The following is an 18,952-nucleotide window of genomic DNA, read 5'->3' as shown; positions in this document are numbered from 1 at the left end:
TATTATATAGGAAAAGTATTTATTGTTGCTTGCGACTGTACCTTACTTTACATGCCATTACTATATTACATTATCTTAAATATATATTACACGTTTCAGTAACATTGTAGTTCTTAAAGACTTCTATAATATATAAACAAATACGGATAACCTTTTTTCTTTAATGAAATCCATGATTACCTCTGAAGCTTCTTTATCAATCTTATCACAATATTGTACAATGAGATATTTCGGCGGAGTGGTATTGGATAAGAAGGAAATTATATGATCGGCTGTCAGTACATCACATTTCACAAAGTATAAACCTGTTAGGTGAGGTAAGGATCTTTTTTGCACGACTTCGCCAACTTCTCGCGATGTGAAGTATATAGAATCTATAACTACGTGTTGTAAACAAGGGGAAGATATCAAGTACTGCATTTGTTGTGTAGAAATGTTCGGCGTAAATTCAAATATGTACAACTTCTTTAACTTTTGAAATGGGTGCGTGAGTTTATTACCACTTCGAATATTAGCATCTACTTCAAAGTCATCTTTGGCACAGAAACAGAATTGAAGTACAAGGGTTTCTAAATTAGGACACAGTGACGCAATAACTTCTATTTTCACTGATCCGAAAAGACATAAATGTAACACTCGCAATGAATGCCCATGTTTTTCCAACACTGGAAATATAAACCTATTGAAGTTAGGAACACACAGTGACTGGTGCCTGGAAGGGAAATACTGTATATCGAATGTATCAGGGAAGAGGTTTAATTCTTCGAGTTTTTTCATTCCAAGCAATGGCATTAGGGCACCAACTGGCGAATACCGAGCTTGTACCGCTGTAAACCAGCTTGCTGAAGGACATACAGCTATTGCTAATTCAAGGGCTTCAATAGCAAAATTATCTCCAACGTCTGACACACAGGAGGAAAAGTCAATATCAAGATTCCGCAGCTTGTAACAAGGAGCTTTCTTCGGTTTGAACTTCCACTGAATGTTGTGTAGATTATATAGTGCCTTTACTAATTCTGGATGACGTAGTATTTCGATGTTCGAACAATTTATTAATACTGTTTGAAGATCTTCGGTAGATGAATCGACGTCAATGATGTAAAGTTCACACAAGTTTTTACTAGGTTGTTGCGTTTCAGGAATCAATCCTGTATGTTCACTCAGCATGGAAGCAAAATGGCTTAAAAACACAAAGTAAAAGTTGGATTAATACACAAAATATACATACAGTAGCTAAATATACTGTATCGTACAAGCTATGTAAATATGGCACCATGAAACTGTGGCTTATGCTGGTGCTGCAAAGTTGACTCACATTTTGATTTCCACTTCAACAGAGAAATATACATGGTGCAATGTTACCCACAATGCATAAACAGATTACGTTTTTTTTTTTTTATTAACAAGTAGAAATTACATGCATCCTGAATAAATACTTTACAGTACTTCGTATATTTTGCCTCATTCGCTGGTATGTTACCATGTACAGTCACAGGCTTCTGATCCAAGGTTCAAGGTCAGTATATTAACATGTCTGAAGAAAGCCATGATTTCGAAATTGTAATAAGACATCCTATAAATCATTATTTGGAAATAAATACTGATAGATTGTTTATAGAGTTGTCAACAGCTCGAGCGGCTCGGCTCAGTCACCACCGAGCCGAGGCGATGGTTTATCTGAGAGGAATCGAACCGAGTAGATGGCCAATATTGTTGCCAATTTAATTTTTCATATACAGGGTGTTTCAAAACAACACCGACAACGTTTGGGAGGTGATTCCTGACACCAAGATAAGACAAAAAGTATAGACGAACTTGAGTGCACAAATGCTTCCTTTCGGAGCTATAGGCTGCCGAAAACATGTGCAAAACTCCATGTTTCAGAATCCCCAGGTACTCACGCAACAATTTTTATAGACGGAGTTTGGCTAAGGGCATATAATTTGAAGTACTCACCAACTACTTCTGTAAAAATTGTTGCGGACGTACCGCAGGGTTCTGAAACCTGGATATTTGGATAGGACACATACTAGTTCCTAAGTGATGCCTTGACCCGACTACGATAGGTCCCATAGTTTTAGAGCTATGGACCTTCAAAATTCATGTTTTCGGCAGCCTATAACTCCCAAGCTAAGATTTGTGCACCCAGGTTGGTCTATACTTTTTGTCTTATCTTGTTGCCAGGAATCACCTCCCAAACGTCGGTGTTGTTTTGAAATACCCTGTATAGGGCTTTTCTTTTGAATTCAACTCTGTACGAATAAGAACAGTGGTCGAAGTGAGACGGTATGCGGTAGTATGCCATACTGCCTCTGGTGTTTCAGTGATGAAGGCATACCGTCTCTAGTATTTTAATGTAAACATACCGTCACTGCAAAGCAGATCCTAAATACCTTTAATAAATCCATTTTTATAGACAGTAATTGACGAATAGCCTTGCACGTAAAAAGATTGAATTTCTTAGGGTACAGCGGGGTAATTCGAATAGGAGGGGAATTTGAATAATGTTAAGCATTTTGCTAGCTGGAATGGAAACGCGGCTCGCCATGTTAGTGAACCTGCGGTGTAGGTGGTTGTTTGCAGAAGTCGCTCTCAGAAATACAAACCATTTCTACGGTTCTGAAGGTCTACACGATTTTTTGCTTGCAGCAAGGTAAGTACGAGTATGCCTATTTCTTTTAGGTCGTTATAATTTTCACTATTGTTTCCTTAAGCTTTCCTTATTATTAACTGGATAAAATGAAATCGCTCTGGATTATAACCGTATCAGTATCATGTGGTCCGTTGATATACTGTACGCTTGCGCCAACTAGTGAGTAGTTTTCATACCACGTTCTGAATGGAATATTCGTCGACTGCGGGGCAATTTGGATAATTCACAACGGGGCAATTTGAATACCAGTGCAATTAGAACTATAGTCCTACTATTTTATATTTGTTTATGCCTCGGTACTGATCAAGCATTCGTAATGTTATATAGTTTCAGACGGTCAAATTATAAGAAGAAAGATAAGCGATTAAAATGGAATCAAGAGTCTATGGAACAAGCAGTCAAATCAGTTCTTAATGGTGACCTGTCGATACTGGGAGCATCAGAGCTATTTAATGTCCCTTTCACAAGCTTATACAGACGAGTTAAGCATCAAGAGAAGGCATTAATTGATGATCCTGCTGTAGGCAATACGTCTAAAATATCGTTTTGTGATATTGGAAGGCCAAGCGTGTTTTCCAGTGATCTAGAGAAAAAACTAGTATATAGAGTAAAACATTTAGAATCCAAGGGGTTTGGAGTTGCTCCGAAAGAAGTGTGTGTAGCGGCGTATTTATACGCGTCTAAATGTGAACTTGACATTCCTCAATCCTGGAATGAAACTAAAATGGCAGTGAAAGACTGGTGTCAAACGTTTTGTAAGCGAAATAATCTTAGTTTGAGAAAACCTGAAGGTTTGTCAAAAGCGACAACTTCTGGTGTTAATAAGGAAACTGTGAATTCTTATTTTGACTTACTGGGTGAATTAATGAACGAGTATGATCTCCATAACCATCCTAGCCGTATTTACAGTATGGACGAAAGTGGACTTCCTCTAAATAACAGACCCCCTAAAATTATTGCAGAAAAGAGTAAAAAAGAGGTGATCAGTTTAACATCTGTAGAGCGCGGGGAAAATGTAACGGTGATAGTATGCTGCAATGCCGGAGGATCTTTTATACCTCCTGTAGTAATATTCAAAGGTGTACGCCAAAATCCGGACTTTAAAATCCATCTCCCGCATGGATCTTGTCTGCATGAGTGATAGTGGATACATTAATGAAGACATTTTTTTAAAGCTTATCAAGCACTTTAACGAACATAGAGTTCCGGGTCGGGTTCTGTTGATTTTGGACGGGCATAAATCTCACTCACAACTTTCGTCCTTAGAGTTCTGCCAAAGTCATGACATCGAAATGCTTTGCCTATCTCCACACACAACACAGTATTACAACCACTCGATCGCTCTGTTTTTAAGTCTCTTAAAGCCAATTACCACCGAAAGGCAACTACCTGGCTTTACCAAAACCCGAACTCAGGGATTAGTAAATCTCAGTTCTGCATTTTGTTCACTGAAGCCTGGAAGTGGACAGCTTCTGTTGGACTAGCAGTTAATGGGTTTTCATGTACCGGTATATACCCCTTAGACCACAAGCTATTGAAGAGTTTCGATTTGCCCCTTCGGAAACGTATGGCCTTGTTACAAATCCTGAGGAGCAGTCTTCACGGGAAGATTATCTTAACAACGCGCCTTCTTCTTCCGGTTATTGCTCTCAAAACGTCCCAACGAAGCCTGGAGCTGAACCCATACAACAAGTGCTTCCCAGCCCAGAAAAAGTTTGTGTGCATAAGAAATGTCGTGTCACAGGAAAACCATGTCACTCGACTTCCGAAAATATTCAGGCAATGAGAGTTAAACAACTCCAAGGAAAGACGCAAGCATCGAATGCAACAAAATCCAAGAACACTACAAGAAAGACGAGTGCTAATACGGAACTTGTCAAGAAAAAACAAATGAAAGCTCGAAAGAAACTGATAATCTCTACCTCTTCCAGTGACGAAGAAATAGACTTAAGTGTAAAGATGGCTGCAGGTAATGAAGGCCAAACATGGAATTGCGGTTTTTGCCTTCTTAATTACTATTCAGAACGTTCTGCTAGAAAGGAAGACTGGATTCGTTGCCAGCGTTGTAAGACATGGTTCCACGAGGTCTGTGAAGGTGCAGAAGGTCGAAAACAGTTTATTTGTGGTTGTTGTTGTTAAATACGAACGATGGAAAATGAATTAACCTATTACAGCTCTTTGTCTTAGACAGTGTTCCTAACAATACTTTTAGTGTGCATTCAAAAAGATAACTACAGGTGACGCATATTTACAATTTATGTACTTCTTTTTATTTAAAATTAACATATTCCAACTAACGTAGAATTTGCAATCTAACTATTAAATAGTTTATACATTGTTTCTAGGTATGTATATTTTCCTTATTTAAGACTTGCTTATTTTGTTGGTTATTCATATTATCCCACTCGTTATTCAAATTGCTCCTCGCATTTACGTTTTCTGAAATTTCGGCGGAGAAATTGAATACCCAAATTTCACAATGATGTATCATAGATACTATCTTAAGAAAAATTGTTAAGTAATAGTAAGGTTCAAAGTTTTTGTTTACAATTTTGTATTTGAATACCAATTACAGTTTCTGAGATGGGATACGGACAAAATCTCGCGGCCGAAACATCGCCGCCCAAAACCTCGCGGGACAAAATCTCGCCGGGCCAAAACCTCGCCGCCCAAAATCTCGCCGGGCCAAAACCTCGCCGCGAATGAAAGTTTTCTTTAAAATTTACCCAATGTGTTTCTTAATATGTAATTCCACATTACAAATAAAAATAATAATAATAAATAATAATAATAATAATAATAATAATAATAATAATAAGAAGAAGGTACAAAACATCGTGTGCGTGGGCTTTCTCGGCTTATTCCCGCTTCCTCCCACTTTCTTTTTTCGATCATTTCCTTCATCCTGGTCATCTACGTCTCCTTTAACCTATAGGACATAATCAAGGGACGTCGTAAAAACTCGTATATTATTTCATATTTTCATAAATATTATTAGGTTTTTGTTAAAATTTTAAGTTTTTGGATGTTCCAAACTTCACGAAACTAACCTCGTTAGTTGTCATTACTTTCCTTATGCAGACTTTCTTTCCCTATAACCAGTTTAAAAACATCCTGTCACCCTACCTTCACATTGAAATCCTCTAATACAGAAATAGAATTTTCATATGGTATCGCGGGACTTGGTCAAATACCCGTGATATTTCTTCTGAAACAGCGTCTTTTATACCGTCATCCTTATCATCTGTTGGAACATTTACATTTTGGTCAGGCGAATTTTTGGGTATGGCGAGGTTTTGGCCCCGCGACGTTTTGGGCGGCGAGGTTTTGGCCAGGCGGGGTTTTGGCCCGGCGAGATTTTGTCCCGCGAGATTTTGGGCGGCGAGGTTTTGCCCAGGCGAGGTTTCGGCCTGGCGAGATTTTGGGCCGCGAGGTTTTGGGAGGCGAGGTTGTCGCCGCGAGGTTTTGTACCCAAACCTCTGAGATATATGAGAAAATGTCTTAAATTATTCAAATTACCCCGCTGTACCCTATGTATAAATAATTTCTAGGTTGACAACACTAAGTGCCTTGCCGTGGAAAATCAGCACCCGGGTCGAGACTACACGACGGCGCCCCCATACGTATATTCCAAGTAATTTTTCATATATTTTTCCCTTTTCTATCCCGATTTTTTCGTTCCCCTTACTTCGGCGCCCAGGCGCACGGCCCTGACAACACCGACATTTTTATCTTTTTCCTATATGTTGTTTTTAAAATGAGGAGTCTTAAAAGATCATCTAATTTATATTTTGATGTCCATATTGAATTGTTTCTTTTTATATATATGTGTGTATGTCTTCTTGCCTTAATGCATATAAATGTCGTGTTTTGAGCATGGATGGATTTAGGGCTTGTCTGCTGTGTGTGGGGGGGGCGGACCTTCCGGGGGTTTGGAATAACCCATAGTCGAGTGGGGAGACCAGAAGTTTTCCTGCAGGAAATTGTTAATATCGTCATTCGGTTTTTGAGCATCTTCGTATATACTTCTCTGTAACACAAAGGGGATATTTTTTTATTGTGTTATCAGAAAGTTGTTGGAGGGGATCAAAGTCTCTCCATATCCCCTCCCAGTTACTACAGAGAAGCTTTCCAATGGGTGTGAGTTATTATGTAAATAAAAATGCAATGTTTTAGGCAACATACCTTCACTGCATTTCAACAGTTAGATAGCCGGTATGTCGAGGCAAAATTGTAATTAAACATACAGCCTCTGCTTTTTTTTTTTTTTTTTCATTTCGAACACTGAATAAGAATGTAACATACTATATATACATGTATGTTCGATTCGAAGTCTGAACTTTATTTTCAAATGTAATTTGCAGTGCCTCTGGAGCAAGAGCACCGATTTCTCTGTAACTTTGAGGGGCCCATTCAGATGCGGAAGGCATATATGAGGATTTTAAAACAAATTGTATTCAAATTACGCCAAATATCGTATATTCATAATTACAATGACGGGGTCCACATGAACGTTGACGTCTTTCAAAGTGCTGACGTCTTTTTCATCAAATAGTCTTGAATAAGAGTATTGTTCAAGCTTTCTTGGATCGTCTACAACAGTATAACGGCAGGGTTTGAGGAACATCAGGGTGAAGTTGAACACCTCCTGTAGCTGAAGGACGGTTTTAGGATTTCAATTTTGGTTATGCCCACTCATTATTTTGGGTATACTCTTAATTTTGGGTATGCTTATGGATGCATATACACATTTGATTGATTAATGAGACTAGGAAATTACTTTTACAGTAGTGGTTGATGCTATTTGTTAAAATAATTACGATTAATATGAGTAGTGGAAAATGTATTTACTCGTTATTGTATCTTTTAATGTTGTTATATTTTTCAAAATTTTTAGGTAGGCCTATACCTAGCCGGTCTACCCGCTAAAGCTGCCACTGCTCTAACTTGGTCAGTCCTCGAACTTGAACATACAAGGGTCATTCCATAAATAATGTACACTATTTATCATTTACTTATATGTTTAATTTTTAATAATATTTATTTACAAGTCTTCAATGTATTCTCTCTGCTTCTCAATGACTGAGTCCCTATGTCCAGGAAACTTTAGTATTCCGTCTAAAATCTATCTTTGTTTACCTGGCGAATGGCTCGGATACTGGTAGCAAAAAGCTTTTCTAGAGATAGAAAACGACATCCACGCATAGGATGTTTCAACTTTGGGAATAACTTGAAATCTGATGGACTCATACTCGAACTCTGTGGGGAATGGGGTAACACATTCCAACTCTAATCGCGTAGTTTTACACTTATAACGTTCCCGAAATGCGAGCTAGTGTTATCGTGGAGAATGAGTAGAACAGTCTCGAATCGAGATCGGGTTTTGTGCAGTTTTTGGAATAAGTCACGATACAACACTACTGTGATACTTCTTCCACATGAAACTTTGTCTTTTGGGATAATTTCATGGTAAGCAAAGATCATAATTTGTTTGACCTTCGACAGGGTTCGATGATATTTTTTTTTTTTTTTTTTTAATCGTGGGGAAGATGGACCTCTCCGATTCGTTCAGCTGTGATTTCAATTCAGGTTCAAAGTGTCTATTGTTGGTTAATGATGACAATTCAGTCAGGTTTTTTGCCATGCAAAATTTCGATCTTAATGTACGATCTTTGCTCTTCAACTGTCATAGTACCTGAGACACTTTAAGCCTCAATTTTCAACATTTGTCCCTCCCAGACACTGCAGAGCTACTAGCTCACAACCACACGTTTTGCTGCTTTAACTTCAACTCATATATACTCTGCGACTGCATCAGCCGCTTGCAGTGTTGCCACCCTATGCAATATTTACGAAATGACCTTCGCAATTGAACATCTGGGGTCCGTTTTGAAAACATGAATCCGGCGTGTATTACCGCCTCCATCCTCTCACGTAATTGATTGGTCCACTGAACACGCAATGGTTCAATATTCCACCTGCTACTATTCACTACCTCTACGAATTCGTTTCACGTCGCATTAGAGCCATTTTGAGGGCGAAGGGAGGTCGAAACCTAATAAGCTGAAACTCTTCAGGTGTTTATTATTTTGATAAGTATATATTTGAACCACAAATGAATACGTTTTCTTTACCATATCCACCCAATGTTCCTTTCAGACTTACTTCCAAAAGTGTTCAACCACCTTCTCCCCCACCAAAACTAAGATAAATTACAATTACATGTCACTCTTGCCTAGAGCTTATTCGTCCGCAAATAGTGTATCAGTACAAATCCATTAGATCGCAACCCCGATTTCACGAATTTTGGTAGGGCTTAGAAGTTGTATTTTGAATTGATTTGGAGTTTAGCATTCCTTTCAGAACCGAGGATACAGTGACGGATCTAGAAAACTGGGGGGCAGCCAGTACCCAGACTATGATAGGTAAGCTTATATATAAACTTTGTTCATATATAGGTTAAACAAAAGGTTAAAGAAAAATACATAAATAACAGCTTAAATTACTTTGTTACTAAAAAACTGGGGGGTCTAGGGTCCCCGGCCCTTGTCTAGATCCGCCACTAGGAGGACATATGAAACGTGGACCTGCAGCTTAAAGTGAGATCCGAACCACATGATCTCTGACCGGGAATCGAACCCTGGCCTTCCGCGCCACAGACACATACACTCATACACTACCTATAGCCACGAGAGAGAGTTCTTCCTAGTTGTCAAATTGCTAGTATTTAGGGCCTAGCACTACCGCGTTTGGTGTGGGATACACGAATTCAAATGTGTATTTCGAGTTCCGTATTAATGTATAAACATCGGGTTTGAGGAAAAGTATAATGCGTTTTTTTTTTTTTTTTTAAAAATAAAATATTAACCAAGCGGAATCCAATGATTTCTGTTTGGTGTCTTTAAGTCTACTCGGAGATGAGGTATTAGATTTAAACTAAGTTTCAAATTATATAAACCTTCTAAAACAAGGTAAACCATTCCATTTTTAATGAGTTTCCTGCATTTAAAAAGCCTGCTTTTTACAAGTTTAATCTGGAAGTCAATTTTCATATAGCCGTCGTGTTAAAAAAAAGACACTTAAGTTTATGGCATTCACTCAAACAATGAATCTTCAGTTTACAAATAATTTTATAATTGTTTATGAAACTTACTTTCTATCATGTCTTTCATTTAATATAGATTTGGAAGATTTGTTTCTCTTAACTTCTGCTCAATTAAGTGAAAGGGTTTACCCCAATGATGTTATTGGTTTGACATTCAATTGGCAACATTGCGCTTGCACCTTCAATTGTTTCCAGATACAGGTGTTCCTGTCAGTGTTGCCAACGGCAGCGGTTTCTCGCTAAATCTGGTGGTTTTACGATCGTGTCTAGCGGTGAAAATTGGCTGGCAGCGGGAAATCTAGCTTGTTTAAAAAAAAATATTTGCAACGTATTTCAAAACATGTTACTTTTTGATAAAATGTGTTACTGTTGTATTTTTTCTTTTCTCAGTATTGGACGAGTGTATTACAGATGCTTGCGAGTTACATGTGTACTATAGAAGTAGTATGTGGCAATGTTGCTCTCGGGACGTGGTATGTTGGCAACGTTCTCCTTTTTCGAAATCAACGGGACATCCCGTTTAATCGAGACGTATGCTCGTCCCTTTCGTTCCTTCACTGGATATGATAGTTCCGAATTAAGCATCCGAAACGGCCTAATTTTGTTTGAATGAGGACTCTGTTCCCGCTACCAGTTCCCGTCAATTAATAGTTATTAGTTGACAGTTCTGTGGTCGGTCGTTTCTTTTTCTGGTTTATGTAGACTTGTGCTACATTTAGTGTTTCTTGACTACAATTGCCATTGTGTGGTGTAACAATGGGAAGAACAAGAGCAAGTTATTCTCAAAAATCTAGGAAAGACTGGCTAAATGATTAAAATTTGAAAGACTGGCAGTGACGTATTTAGGGGGTGCTTCCGGGCTTAAGCCCCCCCCCCCCCGAAATCTTACTTACTATAGTAAAGTATATGAAATATCTTGCAGAATTTTCACATTTTCAGGCAAAGCCCTCCCCGAAAGTTAGCAAGCTTCCCCCCCGAAAGAAAATCGTAAATACGCCACTGAAGACTGGGTATTGGAAATTGAGGAAGATCGTATGGTAGCTCGGTGCAAAGTGAAAGCAAAATTTTGTGATTTTATAGTGCATAGCAAAACTAAAAAACACGTAAGTGCAGCTGAACATTTTAGTTCAAATAGACAAAAGAAAATAGAATTCCCGGTGACAAACGTTTCTTTTGATACTGCTCGAGTCGAGGCAGTGTTGGCTTTATTTACCGCGTGTCATTGTTCTATTAGAAGCATTGACCATCTTAGTGAATTGTGAAAACGCTATTTCCAAGTGAAAGTGGTACACTTACATCGTAGTAAGTGTAGTGCTATGATCAAGAATATTATATCTGCATACTTTAAGGAGAGCCTTCGGAAAGACATTGGTGACAGTGACTATAGCATTCTTCTTGATGAATCAACAGATATTGGTGTAGTCAAACAGCTAGGTTTATGTATCATTTACTATTCTGATGCACGTTCTACTGTCGTGTCTACTTACTTAGAAATGTACGAGTTACAATCGGCTGATGCTAATTCAATTGTGGAGATACTAAAAGTAGCTTTGAAAGATTTCGGGCTTGATTTGAAGAAACTACGCGGTACGCTAATGTCATGGTGGGAGTTAATAATGGTGTGTATCAAATTTTTAAAAAAGAAATCAATCATCTCGTGTTAGTTCGTTGTGTTTCTCATTCTGTGCAAATGGGAAGAGAGATGGTTGACGCTATTCTTACTATTCGTGCAGGGTTGGGACGACGCGGGAAGTGCTGCCATGATTTCGATTTACCTATTTCCATATTACAAAACATTCATACTATGACAAGAGCAACGTACTCCAATGTACAAGTTAAAGACGACGAATCTGAAGATGAATTAGCTCCATTAATGAATTAGTGGTAAGTACTTCTGTGCTTTATTTATTTTTTAGTCCATAGGTTGGAATTAATTAAAATATGCAGCTTTTCCAGGTGTAGCGGGACTTTTAGCTATATTTGTAGATTGCGATATTTTTTTGGTGGAATTCTGGCGGTTTTGGTTTTCAATTTAGCGGGATTTTGTGCAAACTCGTTGGCAACACTGGTTCCTGTACATTTTCGATAAAGATGTAATCGTTTTCACGACAGCAGATTTCTCAGGTATCTTTATTAATATTCATTTGTACACTATCGAAATTTAAAATTAAAATGTACATGCAGAAACTATTTAGTTTCTATTTTTAAAATATTTATAATTTAGAGCATACTTTAAAACCTATACTAAGCATTGACATAATTTACTATTGGAAAACTAAATGTATTTGTACATTTACGTTCTTGTTAGAATGAACAATTAGATGTAATGAAAACACTACTTTAATTTGCCCATCCGATATTTCTCATTATTGTGTGTATGAAAACGTAATGTTATAGAAGTCTATGTTAACACAAACATTTCTGAAAGAAACTATACGTAAAAACTTAATCCTAGTTCATTAGTTTCTGAAGTCTGAAAAAGGCAACACAATATTATGGTAATAAAAGAAATAAACAGATACTGACCACTGCAAGCCTTCTCTTAAGTAGAAGGCAGGTGTAACATGTAGCCAGAGCTCAAAATATAACGGCCTTCGTAGAGCAAAAACAAGATCACAGTCTATAATTTCAATTGTCTTACTGAAGGCAGTTAATGCTACAGGTGTAAGACCAGTCCATCCTGATAACGCCAGGTACTTCAAATTCTGAAAATATAATTAAAAATATTCTGAACAGCTCTATTATGTATATCTCTATCTATATTGTTAGTGCATGAAGTGAAAAAGCCCCAACTGTTAATAACATAATACTGCAGCACTTGAGTTGCCACCTTTGAAAGATAAAATTACCAGCCTGCTTATAATCCTCACATGAGAAATAAAATCGTATTTGGGTTAACTGCCGAAATACAAAATTTACGGAGAAATGAACAGAATCAGACGATATGTCGGTATGGGAGTAACAAGAAAGGCAACAAACGTCATCAGTGTAGGGTGGTTAATAGAGAGAAAAACGATATTAAATTCTGGATTATATGAGTTTGTGTATTGATGCTATATTAGGTAAATAGGCCATAGAGCACAATATGGCAGTAATTAAAACCACTGTCTTATACTAACCTAGGATGTGTATGCTGCCGTAATGGAGGGAAATACAGAAATGAACTAATAAGACAGAAATTGAATCTGAACCAAATGTGGTGAAATGGGGTAAACTTTTGGGTGTTATCCCATTTTATGGAGGCATAAATTTGTAAAAATCCACGAAAGAAACACATTGCATGATTTCACAATAGGATTGTAAAGGTAATCAAAGTAACGGTACCTTACCTTATATATTTATAATAAGGCAGAAACACGAAATGAAAAGTGTACTTTTTACCACGTATACTCCATAAGAAAGGCACGATGAACTGAAGGCTTATGTAAAGACAGTGTAAAAAGTGATCATAAAAGTATCACAAGGCTATACCACACGCAAGGCATATGTTTTTATGTCATTTAGTATTTTTCACTATCCTCGTTTATGCGCACACTCACCGTCGCTGGCGTCCCTAAGAACACACCTCTTCGCTACCGCTCGGGCCTCCCTCCTCCACTTACTCGCTTAGATATTCGTGTTTTTAGCGACCACCTAGCAAAGTAAGTTTGTGGTTTTAAGTTAAAACGTGTTTTATGCACTGCAGTTTTTATACCACACGTGCGCACGCTGTAATTTTACTCAGTTCCCTAAAGTCAATCTGAACCCATTAATGCGACTCCTCTTTTAATAAACACATTCTAAGGCAGTAATAGTGTGCTTCCATCTAAGAGAAGTTCATATTTCGTGAATGTAAGAATCCACATGTGTGACAACCTATTACAGGAAAGAAGTATTTTCGTATGCCTTATATTTTTTTTTATGTTCCAGGGATATGTATTTGATAGCAGCTCTGCCTCCATACTCCCCTCTGAAACTTTATTCACATAATGTTGTAGCAGAGTCTAGTTTATAGTGCTGGTTGGAAAGGTGAGAAGGTAAGAATTCATTGTTTTAGTTATTTCTGAACAGTGTTTCTTCCAGACATGTTTTTAGGGGGGCACTGCCACCGGAGCTCTGAGAGTTCCCCCCGGAGGAGACCAAAATAATACGTCTATAATATAATAATAAATAGAATAGTACCAGCAGTGCCCCAGAATAGGAAGTGTCCCCCCCCCCGGAACATGGTTTCTCAAAGAAACTGTTTCTGAATAGTGTGTATTTTGCCACACTCAACAGTTGCAAGGCACTACTTTTGCGCAGTAATACAATGCAGATGAATACGTGTCTACAGGGTTTGGCAAACGTCTAGCACCACCTCTTTGTTTTTAAAACGGGTTGAAGAAAGAGGACCAAACTTTGGATGTGGGTAGCTGGGCTGAGGCGCACCAGATGATGCCATTTGGCATCATCCAGCCATCTCGAAATCCGCTATTTTGAATTCAGGTTCAATATTTCAAATTGGAAGGGGGGCATATGATACATGGTTTTAGGCTAAAATTCACCAGAAATACGAATCTGATTTTTTTTTTTTACATAACTTTAATCAGTAATAAAATTTTGTGAAGTAAACATTGCATATTACATCATGTAATGGGTTTTAATTTTTTCAGGTGATATAACATGGTTCTCACCCGCCAAGAAACGATTGAAATTGCTATCATCAGTGGGGAGCGCAGTGCCAGAGCCATCACTGATGATTTGAATGTCCGCCGTCCAGAGAGGAACAACATTGCACATACTACAATGTTGCGACATGTATGAGCAATGCACATACTCGACAAACAACGCAGTGGACGCCCGAGGACTGCTTCACATGAGGCAACAGCAACGGCAATTGGTGCAAAACCCGCAACCTAGTACCAGACATTTAGCTGCAGTTTCAGATGTAAGTCAGAAATGAATACTCCGTGTGTTGCAAACAAACAAGTGGCATCCATACAAACTTGAATTGCAGTAATACCTAACGGAGCATGATCTAGATAGAATGCAATTTGCAGAATGGGCTGTGACGAAGTATAAGAGGGTCCTACATTTCCTCTTAGTAGTGAGGCTCTTTTCCATGTGAACGCTGTGATTAATAAACAGAATCACCGTTATTGGTCAGACACAAATCCAGCATGGACAGATGCCTCGAGGGTAATTGGTGCGGAAAGGTAATGGTATGGCATGGGATACGGAACACTCATCATCGGGCTGTTCTTCATCCATGGGAACCTAATGGGGACAGATATCTTGACATACTGAGGAACAGATGTTCCCATCACTGCTGAACCCAGAGGAGAACTTCCCTGAATCTTTCCAACAAGATGGTGTGTCTCCTCACTATGTATTGTGTGTCAGGGAGTGGTTGGATGCACAGTTTCTGGATCAATTGAGTGGCCAGCTGGTTCGCCCGCCCTGATACCCTTAGATTTTTATCTGCGGGGCATATCAAAGTACTTGTTTATCAAGAAAAAAATCACTGATCTCCGACACCTCTTAACATCGAAGTAGGCACGCTTGTGACGCCGGAAGCGTTATTACGTCTCCATCAGGACTAGAAAAAATGTCTTGTATTATGTGCAGCACAAAACGGGGAATGCATAGAGCATATGCAATGTTTACTTTACAAAATTTCATTACTAATTAAAGTTAGGTGAACAATATCTTTAGATTCGTAGGAAAGTTCATCCTAAAATAATGTGTCGCGTGCCTCCATCCCATTTGAAATATCTGACATGAATTCAAAATGGCGGATTTCAATATGGCTGCTATGATGCCAAATGGTGCACCCCTAGTCCAATTATCCACGTCCAAAGTTTCGTCGTCTCTTGTAAAGCCGTTTTAAAAATAAAAGGGTCCGGCTGGACTTTTGCCTCACTCTGTAGTGAAGAGCAAAGAAAGCATGGAAATGAGAAATATTTGCAATTAGCACTTACGAGTGAACGACGGAAATGAAAGAGGAGTAATTCTAGGTAACATATTAAAATAACAAATAAATAGTAATACAACGTTGAAAAGTGGTTCATGTGGGTCTAATCCGGGGCCGCCATCGGCGAAAGATTAGCCTTGTATTTTAAATGTTGATATATATAGTTCAACCTCACAAAAATATCGATATGTTAGTAATCCTATACAGTGCAAAAGGTTTACCGGCTTGTATCCGTCCGGTATCGGAAACGTTGCAACCACAGGTACAATTGCGCATGAACCAAAAGCCAGCGTTGCTATCAGAATGACGTCTCAAACTTGAATTTCATGTTGGTGCTAACGAAATGCTGCTGAAAATGAACCGTTATTGAAGAAACCGAATAGTGAAGCTATGAGGAAAAAGGTTTCACAATGGAAATAATCACACCAAAGATATCGTGGCTAGGCAAATACAATGGGGATCATGCAAAAACATTCGTCAACAATATGAGCCCATTCGAGGCTACAAGTGAAAGCATTGCTTGAGGTGTTTCGTGGAATTCGTCGGCTGGCATGCCAGGGGATTCACCACGCCAACGTGACACGACCCTGAGATTAAATGTGCTGTTTTATTGTCAGCCAGGACATTTGAGGCCATCTTGATCTTCGGTACACACATAAAAGCCGGGTCCACAAGTCCTCCCGCGCCACACTGCTTCCAGGAGCGACTCTGGAAGGAAGTCATCGATAAAAACTTAAAATTTTATCTCTGTAAGCTGTAATGTAACATTTAGGTAATTACATACCACAACGCCACTGGCAAATACGAAGTGAGTTCTAGCGCCATGCCGAGAAAGTTTCGCTTAGGGAATGAAGGCTGCCAGATACGGTTACGAGGGGAGCTTAGAGGTACAGAAGATGAAGAAAAAACGTGAACTACTTTCAGGAATCCATCATAACGCCAATCTATCGGAAAGACATACCACGTTTGTACGGAACCAATAAAAATTCTGTGAGGGTTACCATGGTCAAAGCACCCTATTATTCCTCCAATTTTAACATGCATGTAGCAGGAAACTGAAATTCGTGTTATGCCCTTCAGAACATTCATGAAAAGACTTTGACGCTAGCGCAGTGGGTTTCTACCCATTTGGATTGTTACAACGACATCAACAGTGCCACCCTCACTGACCTATGGAAAACTTACAGAGAGGAACGGAATGTGACTGTGGTCAAACGTAGTTTGCTGTATGCGATATTGAACGATAGCCCATAACACTAATGGTCCAGTAGAACATCATTGTTGATGGGGGCATCTTTCACATAAAATTAATACCGTTTGGAAATCGGTCTTATAGCATGATCACAACTAGTAATACATTAATGCACTGTAACCAATAACCGTGAAAATAAGTGCCTCCTACCGTAAAAAATATACGGTTTACCGTTTTTCTAAAATAATGGTAGGAGACCGTTTTCCTGTCAGATGCTTGTGTCGGGCATGCGCATTGGAGGGAAAAAGCACATGTTCGAAGCGAGGATCGATGGCGCGTAGGTTCGGATGTGTTATGCTTTGTTTTGTTTTGTTTCTTTCTTTCTTTTGTTTGTTTGTTTGTTTGTTTGTTTAGTGTGTGGTTTTCTGGTGTGATATATATACAATAGGCCTACCACTGTTGGAGAAAGCACCATGTTAATATTTGAACTTTGTTCGGTGACAAAAAAAACTTTAGTTGGCTATCGTGGCGAGCAGATCGCTCCAAAGTGCAACGATTCGAAACCAAGAAGCTTCTGGATGTATAAAGTCTTATGATAATGTAGCCAACTACGAGTGGTTTGTGAAGCTAGAATTAGAATCACAGTTGAAATACTTAAAAAAAAAAGGAAAAGTGCTTCGTAGTTTACCGTAACAGCATTACATAAATTGTGTTGCATCAACTGGAATTTTTCATGTTACAGAAACAAAAGTATACTGTCACTCATGTGTGTCCGAAGGAGGGGTATACTGTCCCTCCCCTAGCTAGTGAAAACGTATTAAATTTCTTAATACAAATAAAAAATATCAGGGTATAGCTATAGTAACCAGGGAGTTGAGTCCCCTAGAAAATTTTCATCGGGCGCCTATGCTGTCATTATTTTTTCTGGATAAATAAATTGTTAGATTTGAAAAATATTTCTGTAAATGTTTTTATCTTTAATTTTGTTCTGAGTACCTATAATCTGTTCTGGTGTCTTGTTAATACATTTGAGCGTTTAATAGTCTAAATATGCAAAAGTTCGATACTCTGGAAGTTTGGTGTCTTTTTTTTTAGCATTGATGCCACTGTTACATAATTATGCAAACACGTATTTATTAATTTGAGATAGCGGATACTGGATACTGTAGGCAGTGTTGTGAGAAGTCATATGGTTTTACACTTGTTTAGTCGTACTTCTGGTCATTCTAAGCTATGTTGTCGAGTGCCTGCTTGGTTATCTGAAACCGTAATAATGCGACTAATCGAATGAATCGCTGATTAGAATATTTGAGGTCTATTAGTCTACTGGTACTCATAGCGAAAATACATGCAATAAAGCTAGTCTTAACACTGTAACAGAATATCGATTTATGAATATCTTAAAAGGGCATGGATGTTTGTTCCAACTATATCTTCAAAGCGTGCGAAAACTCAGCTATAAAATTCAAGATTTTTTTTTGTATGTAATATCGAATCCTCTTCTGGTGTTTTGTTCAATACATGACAAAATTAGTAATTTTGAACAGAAAAAGCAATGTATGTTCAAGATGATATCAGAACAAGGGTTCGATATTACAAACTAAAAATTAATTTCAACTTTTATTCTTATGGATATTATGCACGTCGTAGGTGCAACGCTTCTTTCGTTCACTTTTGTTTTCTTTAGTTAAGGAGTCTTTAACAGCAGTGGACCAATGTGCACTCTAGTTGCATCCATCTAGCAAAAATTATTGCTAGCCAGTATGTGTACTGATACAGTTTCCAGCAATTCGATGAAAATTGGGTCAATATATATTGACCAGTAAGAATTCTTACTGGATCTAGCAAGAGGGCACAGGTGTGTTATTACCGTAAATCTTGTACGGTAATAACACACCTGTGCTTTTTTTTTTTAAAAAAAAAGACCCCTAAATATTACGGTAAATTACCGTAAAATATACGGTAGCAAATTTGTTTCTAAATACGGTCAATATTATTTTGCTTCTAAATATACAGTCTGCCGTTTTTATGAAAAAACGGTGGTCCGTAAAATTTAGGGTAATCGGATGG

At 38.2% G+C, this 18,952-nt stretch overlaps 1 protein-coding gene and 1 pseudogene across 3 annotated transcripts in view; one reads left to right on the top strand and one right to left on the bottom strand.

Annotated features, from left to right (window-relative positions):
- Positions 1-18,952, bottom strand: part of LOC145666627 (uncharacterized) — a 79,424-nt gene continuing 60,472 nt past the window's right edge. Inside the window, exons 4-5 of the mRNA XM_081734063.1 lie at positions 12,285-12,463; positions 1-1,180 (exon numbers count right to left, since the gene is read on the bottom strand). Coding sequence (XP_081590189.1) covers positions 124-1,180; positions 12,285-12,463 — 1,236 coding nt within the window. The 3' untranslated portion in view covers positions 1-123. The remainder of the gene's footprint in view (positions 1,181-12,284; positions 12,464-18,952) is intronic.
- Positions 1,195-18,952, top strand: part of LOC145666626 (lysine-specific demethylase 5A pseudogene) — a 47,423-nt pseudogene continuing 29,665 nt past the window's right edge. The window contains exons 1-2 of one of the 2 annotated variants that reach the window (XR_014127795.1): positions 1,195-11,882; positions 13,668-13,774. The product of XR_014127795.1 is annotated as a lysine-specific demethylase 5A pseudogene, transcript variant X1 (transcript). The remainder of the gene's footprint in view (positions 11,883-13,667; positions 13,775-18,952) is intronic. The other variant, XR_014127796.1, reaches the window with a different exon arrangement.

Source organism: Thermobia domestica, chromosome 12 (assembly GCF_964235325.1).
Source record: "Thermobia domestica chromosome 12, izTheDome1.hap1.1, whole genome shotgun sequence".
NCBI classification, from domain to species: domain Eukaryota; kingdom Metazoa; phylum Arthropoda; class Insecta; order Zygentoma; family Lepismatidae; genus Thermobia; species Thermobia domestica.
The sequence above is the reverse complement of the archived record's forward strand: the minus strand, read 5'-3'. Positions and strand labels throughout refer to the sequence as shown.